The sequence below is a fragment of the Marmota monax genome, unplaced genomic scaffold (genome assembly GCF_021218885.2).
Source record: "Marmota monax isolate L192 unplaced genomic scaffold, Marmota_monax_Labrador192_F-V1.1 WCK01_AAM20220418_F8-fsc00215, whole genome shotgun sequence".
Classification (NCBI taxonomy): Eukaryota; Metazoa; Chordata; class Mammalia; order Rodentia; family Sciuridae; genus Marmota; species Marmota monax.
In genome coordinates, this window is record NW_026695214.1 from 2,046,070 (window position 1) to 2,057,074 (window position 11,005).

Here is an 11,005-nt window from a genome sequence, read left to right on the forward strand (position 1 = left end):
AGAGGAGATTCTGGGTCTTTATTAGCACGCCCAGCCTACAGCCCCCTTCTCCTGGGGCTAACCCCAGCTCAGCCAAGGAAAATGAGTTAGGAGTCTCTGTGTGGGGTGGACAGAGGCGCCAGTCCTCAAAATGTGTGCACCAGCTGGACTGCTGGTAGGGTCTGCACGATTTGGATAGAGGGCACGCCCTGTGAGGTCATGACCCCAGGCCCAGCCCCTGCGGGGACCACTTGCACCATCTGGGAGGTGGGAACAGCAGGCATCCCTGCGGGGGTAGAGACTGGGCCAGGTGGTGGTGGGGCCAGAAGTTGCAGTGTGGCAGCGCCTCCTCCAACACTGCTGTTCTCCAGCAGTTCAGCCGCTGGGGCACTGCGGATGATAAGGAGTTTCTGCCCCGGCGGGCCAGGGGCAGGTGGCTCTGTCAGTCCGGGGGGAAGGGTCTCTACCTCCTGCACACAGAGCCGGGTCTGCTCCCCATCTGCTCCGCTCAGCACCAACACGCTCTGCAACCCCTCATCCGTCTGCAGTGTTTCAAAGAGGACATCCTGGACCACACCCGTGCTAGCCTCACTATCCGCTGCCTCCCCAGGACCTGGCCCAGTTAGCAATTCCTCAGCTGCCCCACTCTGAACCACCAGCAGATTGGGGGCCTCAGCAGTCACAGCTCCTCCACTGGAATTAGAAAGCTGGCCTGCCAGGGGTTGGAGCTGGACCGTGGTCACTTCCTGTGCGGGCTGGAGCTGGACCGTGGTCACTTCCTGTGCGGGTTGGAGCTGGACCGTGGTCACTTCCTGTGCGGGCTGGAGCTGGACCCCACTCACTTCCTGGGGTCCTGCTTCCCCACCCCCTACATTCTGCAGAACAATGAGGCTCTGCCCTGCCCCGCTGGCCCCTGCTCCACTCCCTCCCTGCACCCCTAGACTCCCAGGGCCTGGCAGCCAGACTACCCCTGTCCCAGGGCTGGCTTTCCCTGCTGCGCGAGGGCACTGCCTTGCACGGCTGCCCCCGCTCCCAGCACTGGAGGGCAGCAGGATGAGCTTAGGTGCAGGTGGGGGCGGAGGAGTAGGGGGCTGGACGCTGCTAGGGATCAGCTGGAGACCCTGGGCAGTCTGCACCAGGAGAAACGTCTGGGAGTTGGGAGCCCCTGGGCCCGGGGGCGGGACCTGGGCTGTGCCCCCAGCCACTTCGAGGGAAAGCGTGGCTTGGAGGTGAGGGAGAACATGGACATCTTGGGTGGCCAGTGAGGCCGGGGCTGCAGCCAGTGGGGCCTGGGGCTGAGAGCTTGGGGCAGCGGAGGCTGTAGTGCCGGAAGCCGTGTTGGCTGGGGCATGCGTCCTCAGATGTCGCTGCAGATAGGCGGCCATGACAAAGCCGCGACCGCAAATGGGGCAGGCAAAGGGGCGCTCGGCTGAGTGGGTGCGCTGGTGCAGCAGCAGGTTGGAAGAGTGGGTGAAGGTCTTGGGGCAGAGCGGGCAGCGGAAGGGCCGCTCGCCCGTGTGCACGCGCTGGTGCTGCCGCAGGTTGGAGGTCTGGGCGAAGCTCTTGCCGCACACGCTGCAGGTGTGGGGCCGCTCGCCAGTGTGCACATGTCGGTGGCGCCGCAGGCACGACGTGTTGCGGAAGGCCTTTCCACACTCGCTGCAGGCGTAGGGCCGCTCGCCGGAGTGTAGCCGCAGGTGGTACTGGTAGTGAGATGACCACTTGAAGGTGAGGCCGCACTGGCCACAGGTGAAGGCCCGCAGGCCTGTGTGTACGCGCTGGTGGATGGCCAGCAGCGAGGAGCGCTTGAAGGCCTTGCCACACTCACCGCACTGGTAGGGCCGCTCACCGGTGTGGTCTCGAAGGTGGTACCGCAGCCCTGAGGAGCCCTTGAAGGCCTTGCCGCACTCTGCACATTTATATGGACGCTCTACAGAAGCCACGGCAGGCGGGGGAGGAGGCGGGGCAGGAGCAGCAGAGGCCATAGGCTCCTGGGGACAGGTGACCTCGGCAACCTCAGCCTGGGGGGGTGGGCGCCCAGCCGCAGCCTCTTCCACGTGGCATTGCTGGTGCGCCAAGAGGCTGGCCAGCTGCGGGAAAGCCCCGTCGCAGCTGCCGCAGCGGAAGGCCTGTCCCCCAGCTGCCCCATGGCTATGCTGGTGTCGGGAGAGGCCTGCCACCGTGCGGAAGGATTTTCCACAGGGAAGGCAGGCAAAGCCAGGAGCAGTGACAGGAGGGGGCTGCGGCAGAGGGGACGTCGGGGACAACGACGCAGGGGGCGCATCATTGGGCGTCTCCGCAGGGGCATCCTGGGGCTGGGGAGCAGGCCCGGGGCACGGCTGGTGCTCCAGGAGCAGCTCCTCGCTGCCAAAGCCTTGCTCACAGCCATCGCAGCGGTACACCAGCTCCACCGTGGTCTCAGCTGCCGCCAGAAACAGCTCGGGCACCACTGGCGGAGGCTGGGGCGGCGGGGCGGGGGGCGCGGGCGGGCTGCTGGACGGCAGGTGGCGCTGCAGGTAAGCGTCTGAGACCAAAACCTTGCTGCCCGCGCAGGGTTCACCAGGCGTGGGGGGCGGGGGGACGGGGGTGGTGCCGGGGGCGGTGCCCGGGGCGGGGGCGGGGCCGTGGGTGCGCTGGTGCAGCAGCAGGTTGGAGGAGTGGGTGAAGGTCTTGGGGCAGAGCGGGCAGCGGAAGGGCCGCTCGCCTGTGTGCACGCGCTGGTGCTGCCGCAGGTTTGTGCTCTGCGTGAAGCTCTTGCCACACACGCCGCAGGTGTAAGGGCGCTCGCCAGTGTGCACGTGCCGGTGGCGCCGCAGGCTGGATGAGTTCTTGAAGGCCTTGGGGCAGTCGAGGCACAGGTAGGGGCGCTCACCCGTGTGCTGCCGCAGGTGGTACTGGTAGTGGGACGACCATTTGAAGGCCAGGCCGCACTGGCCACAGGTGAAGGCCCGCAGGCCTGTGTGCACGCTGCGGTGGATCTGCAGCAGCGAGGAGCGCTTGAAGGCCTTGGGGCAGTCGGGGCACTGGTAGGGCCGCTCGCCAGTGTGGCCCCGCTGGTGGTAAAGCAGGGCTGAGGAGCCCTTGAAGGCCTTGGGGCAATCCGGGCACTTGTAGGGCCGCTCGCCTGTGTGCGTGCGCTGATGGTGCAGGAGCCGAGACGACCACCGGAATGACTTGCCACACTCCCCGCACTCATACTGGGCCGCAGGGGCGGGGGCCGCCGGGCCGGGCTTCTCCCCAGTCCCGTCCGCGGTAGAGGCAGGCGCCATGTCCGCGTGGGAGCCAACCATCACACCTGGCGGAGGGATTCCGGATCAGAGTGGGTAGGCACTGAACTTTTAAGGGACAGGGGTGGCAGAGGGCCCTTATCAGGATTAGGGTTTACAGTGGCCCACGTTTTACCTGAGACTGAGAGAGGAGTAAGGGGGTCCCTGGGATGTGAGACTTCCGGTGCTAAAACTTCCCAGCAAACAAATCAGCCACCTCCCAGCATGCTGGCCATCTCCTCCAGGAGGCCCACTCTGGTACCCTCTAAAGTTGGAAGCCTGGCTTCCCGTGTCCACTCCACTTCAACACTGGCTCTTCCTGGCACACCCTGAACCATTCACTCTCCAGGCCCTCAGAGAGCCGAGCCGAACATCCCACTCTACCACCCCGCCTTCTAGTCCCTTCCCTCGCCAGCCAGATCTAGTTCTCTGGATCCTGCAGGCTCTGCGAGCTCCGGTGCTCCATCCATCCACTCCTGCAGTTCTGCCCTCGCCCAAGGGAAGTGCTGCTGAGGACCCTGCAGTCCCTTGCAGAGCGAAAGCGCAGGGCTGCCTCACTGTGCACTCCTGCCCGCCTCCCTCTCCACCTCACACATATTACTCGGCTTCACGCACTACCCTGGGTGACTGCCTGGCATGCTTCTTTTCTCCTGAAGCCTCCAGCACCTCCTTTTCCCTCCTTTCCCTTGCCATCAACCATACTGGCCACCAAGAGACTGTCTCCACGCTCCAATCACCACACCAGAGGCTCCCAACTGGGCAAATGTCCTCCCACCACCAGACATCTAATGATGCCTGGAGACACTGCTGCCTGTCAGTCAACTGGAGGGGCCAGTGCTACTAGCATTTAGTGGGTGGAGAGATCTGGATGCTTCTCAACACCCTATAATGCACAGGACAACCCTCCCAACAAAGGTGGACCTAGTCCAAAATACGAATCCAGTCCAAAATGTCAGGCTGAGAAACTGCACTATGGGTCCCATCAGCCCCTTCCTGTGCCAAGACTTGGAGCTCCCACTGCGTTCTGGAGCTTTCCTCTCTCCAAGACCGTGCCTGTCAGCATGTCTCCCATTTTTTTAAAAAGAAACAAAAAATTCTTCGCCCCATTTCCCCCTCCAACCACAGCCTCTCTTCTCTCCAGCCCTTTACAGCAGAGCAGAGCCTGCACTTCCCACCTCAGGCCACTTCAGTCACACACTTGCCCTGTCCCCTGCTGCTAAATCCTACTGCTCAGCCCTCAGCTCCTTCTTCCAACCACCTCCCCTGGCTTCCAAGAGCCAGGTCTCCTCCTCCCTCACCTGTGGCTGTCTCAGTCCCTAGTTGGGTCCTGCTTGTCCCGGTGACTTCTGTGTGTAGGAGACTGGGGCTCAGTCTAGCCTTGCTGCGCCCCGATCTGCCCTCTCCCTAGGAACTCTCAGCCCCTAGTGGCTTCACACCCTAGGAACATGTGACTTCAAACATGTACCTCTGCCTGAGACTCCACTGCTCCACATCCCCTGCTAGACTGTGCCAGTTGAGGTGCTGGGGATGGAACCCACAGCATCACACAGGGTAGGCAGTGCTCTACCACTGACCTACATTCCCCAGGCCCTCCCCTCTTTTAAATTTTATTGAGACAGTCTCACTGAGTTCCCCAGGCTAGTCTCAAACTTGTGATCCTCCTGCGTCAGCCTCCCAAATAGCTGGGATTATAGGCGCACACTACAATACCGGCTCAACTTTAAAACTTGGACATCTAATAGCAAAATCTAATCCAGCTTTTTGCTCCTGTGCCCCCCCTCAAATTAGGAATTAAATGTCCTACTCAACCATAGTCTTCTCTGAAAACAGGGGTGCTATTCTTCAGGCCTTGGTCCTCCTCACCTCTCTCTCTCTCCCACTCCAGCTCTCTCATTCTGTATAATCAACCCGTCAGCAGATTCCTCTGTTCCAGCGAGAACCGAGTCAGAATGTGACCACTTCTCATAAGCCTCACTTTTGTCCAAGCACTGCCATCTCTCTCCTGGGCAGATGTGACCTCCTAACAGACTGCCATTTTCCTTGCCATCCTGCCCCAGTCCATTCCCAACACTGCAGCTAAAGGAACCTTCATTAGAGAAAACTGGGCATTTCATCCCTCTGTTCAAAGACTTCTGCAGATTCCCACATAAGAGCAGAAAACAAATCCCTTACAAGACCCTGCTGACTTCCCAAACCCTGGGGCCTCAGCCCCTTGCTGGCTTGTTCTGCTACACACCTCCATTCTCATCACTCCAGCCTACCAACCAGGAGAGGCAGGCTGCTCCCATCTCCTACCCCTCACCTCCAAATCCTCACTGAAATCCCCTCTATGAGGCCTTCTCCCATTGCCCTATTAAATCTGCAGTCCCTTTCAACTCTCCTCATTTTCTCCCCCTACCCCATTTTCCCTCTAGAGCATTTATCACCTTCTCAGTACTATACAGCCAATGTTTCTCAACCTCAGCAGTAAAAACTAGGATTGCACCATTTGCCAGAGAGCACATCCTGTGCATACTGTGCTGAGCATGGACCTGGTTCCACCCCACTAGATGCTAGTGGCAACCACATCCCTGCAGCTGTGACAATTAAAATGTTGCCTGACTGACCATTATCTATTAAACACTCCTCCTCTACATTGTTTACAAAGTTCACTACTGCACTTCAGGTCTTTATGCACTGTCACCCAGGGAAGTACCATCACCCCCTCCCACTGACAACCATTGCTACAGAATGCCTGGGGCTTCCTGTTTTATTCTGCCTCCCCATGCCAGAATGCCATGAAAACAGGCACCTTTGTCTTGTTCACTGCTGTATTCCAGTTTCTGTATTAACATCTGTCTGGCAGTGTGTGCTCAGTAAGCATATGTTACATGAATGAAGGCTGAGTATAAAGACAAGTATAAAGATCTTTAGACAAGTATAAAGATCTCCTTTTAAAAAGATGAATATCGGCTGGGGCTGTAGCTTAGTGGCAGAGTGCTTGCCTAGCATGTGTGAGGCATTGGGTTTGATCCTAAGCACCACATGAAAATAAATAAATAAATAAATAAATATTTTTTTAAAAAAGATGAATGTCAACTGGGCGTGGTGGCAATGGCTTGTTATCCCAGCGACTCAGGAGGCTGATCCCAAGTTTGAGGCTAGCCTGGGCAACTTACAAAACCCTGTCTCAAAAAATAAAGAGCAAAAAATGGTCTGGAGATGGAGCTCAGTGATAGAGCGCCCCTAGATTCAATTAAAAAAATTAAAAAAGACGGAGGTCCAGTTTAAACTGTAAGCAGGTCCTCTAAAGGGACTAAGGATCCCAAGAAGCTGCACACATTTTTGAGAAGCCAGACATTGCCTCTTAAACGCGAAATGCCCACGCTCTGGAGGTAACAGGGATCCACCTTATCAATCAGAGAGCGTGCCCTTTAAAAGGCCAGATCACCCCCTCCAACAGGCTAGAATTTCCCTTTAAGGGGATGCGCTTGCTGCATGCTCATCTCTACCTTTGTTCAGCAAAACTACGGATCGTTTTGAAGGCACCAGGACTATGGAGTTTTACCTTGAATGTCTGAGAAACTGTCATTGGACTTTAATTTGACAATCTCCTTTTCACAGGAGGAAAAATCAGCGGGAAAGTTTAGAAAATGTAAACCCTGCCCCGCCCTCTAAACGCATCTCCGAAGCCTTTAAGAGGGCGGAGCCGGCCCAACGGACAAAAGTCGGAGGCGAAATAGAGAACTTCCCTTTAAGGCGCCCCTTCCGGTTTCACGCTCGCGGTTTTCCAAACGACTCCGCCCTCCAGCCCCTCCCCCACCCCGCCCTCCGGTCTCTCACCTGCGGCCCCGGTCCGGAGGACGAGGCGGGAGGCCCAGGAGCTCCCCGCGGGGGCCGACGGGAAGGGGGGCCCGGCACGGCGCCGCAGTAGCGGGGGCCGGGGAGGGGCGGGGGCGCGCTCCCTCCCGACGGCCCCCGGCGCGAGGCACCCAACCTTTATCGGCGGCCTCTTGCGCACACAAACCCCGACTCGCGTCGCGCGTCATGACGCACGCGCCGCGCCCGGCCCCGCCCCCGGCCACGGCCTCGGCGCTGCGGAGCGGGGTTGACGGGGAGGCGGTGCCAGAGCGGCGCGGCGCGTCCTGCGGTGCTCCGAGACTGTCTGGTAGCGCGCTTCGGGAGCCCGCCCACCCGCTGCTGGCGTGGACGCTCCGGCGGGGAGACGGAGGCCGAGTCCCCGGCACCGACCCGAGCTCCCTCCCGCCTGACCTGCCCCAGCGGCAGGGCAGGTGTCTCAACCTGGACACCCGTGACAGTGGCTTGGGTCGTTCTTCTGTGCTTTGTAGGGTGGTCAGCAGCAGCCCGGGCCTCCGCCTGCTAGATCCAGTAGCACCAACTACACTCACATGCCTCAGTTTGCCTGGAACTCTGAGCCTATTTAGACCCACTTTGGCCCCGCAGGGCTTGGGCCCTGTCTGCAGGGCATTCCTGCGGGTAAAACCCATGACATCCCGCTTAGCTCAGACATTCCTCTCACTTTGGCTTTTAAAACACCCATCGAAACATAATGGATGCTGCAGGGCTGGGTTGGGTTAGTGGATGTGGAGGGTAGGCCCAGGGATGTGGGTTCCACTGTCTTCCGCCTTGCCTCAGTCCACCGGGGATTCCTGCAGTGATGAAGAGATCTCAACTCAACCCCTTTTACCAGAGGTGTTAACAAGGGAGGTGGGAGAGGCTCTGCCCTCCTTAGCATTCTCTGCTTTGCAGTGGAAGGTGATCAGAGGTCTAGAAGTGGCCTTGAGCAACAGGCTTTCACTAAAAAGGTAATGCACATTCAACAAGTTGGTCTTAAAAAACACAGAACAGTGTCTTGGAACCAAGGAGGGAGGAATATTCAGCATTTGCCAAGCCAAAGAGTAGTCTTGGGACATCATCACCCCATCCCACATCAGTTATGTGCTTGACCTGTCTTTGAACCCTTGTATGTAGAAACCTCCGTTAACCCTGCATCTCGTACTTATAAGAAAACGGAGAATCCAGGAGCTGAAGTCACAAATAAGATAACAAAATCACCATTGCCCATTCCAGTCTTGAGGTTCATGAGGTGAAACCTCTGAAAGAGAAGGAGGATGACTCTATTGGATATTGGTCTAGAAGCCATTTGTGTTACATTCTGGCAAAGAAGTTGTCTACATTTTGTCCTTGTCCTCAGACTTTTTGTGAGGCTGAATTCAAAGGTGATGAACTAAGTAATCGATTGGAGGAAATTTCAAGGCAGCACAGCATTCAGGTAGTGATCTGGATATTGCTGGCAGCTTTTAGCTACTTTACCATGATAATTGGAAGCAGAAAGCAGAGCAGAAAAACTTGAAAATTTTGCAGTATGATTAGAAAACTGTGGGGCTGGGGTGGTGGCTCAGTGGTAGAGCACCAGCCTAGCATGTGTGAGGCACTGGGTTTGATTCTCAGCACCACATAAAAATAAATAAAATAAAGGTCCACTGACAACTAAAAAATATTTAAAAAGAAAGAAAGACAACTGACTAACTAGGTCTAAGGAAAGTGTGTTTATTAAAAGAGATTACAGCCACTAAAGAGGTGCTAACTGTTTTACCTAGAAAGGTAGGAAAGATGGCTCCAGGGCATTTCAAAACTTAGCAAGACCACACCCATTTTAGGCTTAAGGGTATAAAAGTAAACATTCCTTTGAGAAGAGACCATTGAGGTGCCCTGCTTGCTCAGGGAGGCCTAGGAAGTTATTTCACTCTGCTCAGCTGCCCAGGCACTGAAGGCAGCAGCTGTGGTCCAATGAGGTTTGGCCATGGCTCAAGATGGTGACAAACCTTGGCATCAACCATGTGGTTGCAGAATACTGTACTTCGGGTATCATGGAAGTTTCCATTAAGATTTTAAAGAACAACCTAGGAGGTAAGGCAAAGTGTAGCAGGGTTGGAATTCCTGCAGCAGCCTCTGAGAGGTCAATGTGCAGATGTGAACAGGAAGCCAAAGCTGCAGTGGAGACCCCTGAGATGCCAGTAATGTGGAAAGTCTGCCGAGGCAAGCTGCAGGGATCCAGCAGAGAGGAGCCAAGAGAGAAACCAGGTGGACTGCACAAGCCCGCTAGGGAGAACACCACAGTGTCATGTGCCCCACAAGCTGGACATGGAGCTACAGGGCTGGTTTGTCCAGCTGAACTTCAGTCTTGTTCTGGTCCCATCCGTTCTTTCTGTGTCCCTGGTATTCCCTTGTGGAATGGAAAAGTCTACTCTGTGTCATATATTGGATGCATATGAATTCCTTTTGATCTTTTAGTCTAACTTGCCTCGAGTCTCATATGAGATTTTGGACTTGTACTTTTGGGCACTGCTAAACTGTTAAGACTATGGGGACTCTTGGAAATGGACTAAGTGCATTTCACACTGTGAGATGGGCATAAGCTTTTGGGGGCCAGAGGCAGAATGTTATGGTTTAGATATGAGGTATCTCCCAAAACCCCATGTGAGAGAAAATTTAAGAATTTTCAGAGGTGAAATGATTATTTTATGAGGTATAACATAATCAGAGAATTAATCCACTGATATGGACTAATTGGGTGGCAACTGTAGTCCAGGTTGGGTGTAGCTAGAGGAAGAAGGTCACCGAGAAGTGTGCTTTGGAGCTTATGTTTTGTCCCTGGTGAATGGAACGGCTTGCTCTCTCTGCTTCCTGGTGTCATGTCCCGAGATGCTTTCATGCACTATGCTCTTCTGCCATGATGATCTGCCTCACCTTGGGTCCAGAGCTATGGGATCAGCCAGCTATGAACTGAGACCTCTGAAACCGTCAGCCAGAATAAACTTTTCCTTCTCTAATTGTTCTTGTCAGATCTTTTGGTCACAGGGACACAAAAGATGACTAAAAACAACCTAAACAATATTTTTTTCCTTTATTAAAGTGAGAACTTTCACTTTTCACTTTAAAGAGGTACTTTACAGCTTCTCTTTAGCATATTTGAATTACCAGCATCACTGCTCCTGCGCTTTGGGTCCATCATTGTTTAAAACAAGGGCTACTGAAATACAAGCACTTTGATGATACTATAATAGTTTGTCTGAGAATAGAGATGGCTACTAAGCAGGCAACCAATGGGTAGCATATACAGTGGATTAATACGGAGGGAGAAGGCATGAGATTTCATCACACTACTCAGAATGACTCCCACCAAGGTTTGCATGTAACTGAGATTGTGGAAAGTGAAACCCACTGAATACCACCAACTCTCCTGGGTCTCCAGCTTGCAGAAGGCAGACCAGGAGTGCTTCCTCTCACCCTCCTCCTGGCTATTCTTGTCCTTCCACCATGATGTCCTGCTCTGTCTTGGGCCCAATTATGGAGTTGGCCAGTCATGGACTAAACCTCTGAAACTGTGAGTCCAAAATAAATCTTTCCTACTCTTAATGAAAAGGAAAGAAAGAGAGACTGGGGTTGTAGCTCAGTAGTAGACCACTAGCCTAGCACATAAAAATAAATAAAATATCCATTGACAACTAAAAGAAAAGAGGTATCATGTTCATCTACAGCTAAAATTTTTAAAAAAGAAAAAAAGTAAGCAGATCAGGAGACTTTCAGCCTCCGCAACCACATGAACAAATGTCTTACAATAAGTCTGTTTCTGGAGAGATCTCTATACTGGCTTGTCCACCTATCCATATCTATCTAGATGGACTGATTGATAGGTTAATAAATAGTAGATCCTACTTCTCTGAGAACTCCAATTGATCCTAACTCTAACTGCCCTG

At 54.9% G+C, this 11,005-nt stretch overlaps 1 protein-coding gene across 1 annotated transcript; it reads right to left on the reverse strand.

Annotated features, from left to right (window-relative positions):
* Positions 1-3: 3 nt before the first annotated feature.
* Znf628 (zinc finger protein 628) lies at positions 4-7,255 on the reverse strand. Its single transcript, XM_046431069.2, has 2 exons — positions 7,068-7,255; positions 4-3,274 (listed from the first exon to the last, which is right to left on the reverse strand). The coding sequence occupies exon 2, from the start codon at positions 3,267-3,269 to the stop codon at positions 126-128; it is 3,144 nt and encodes a 1,047-aa protein (XP_046287025.1). The 5' UTR covers positions 3,270-3,274; positions 7,068-7,255; the 3' UTR covers positions 4-125.
* Positions 7,256-11,005: the final 3,750 nt, after the last annotated feature.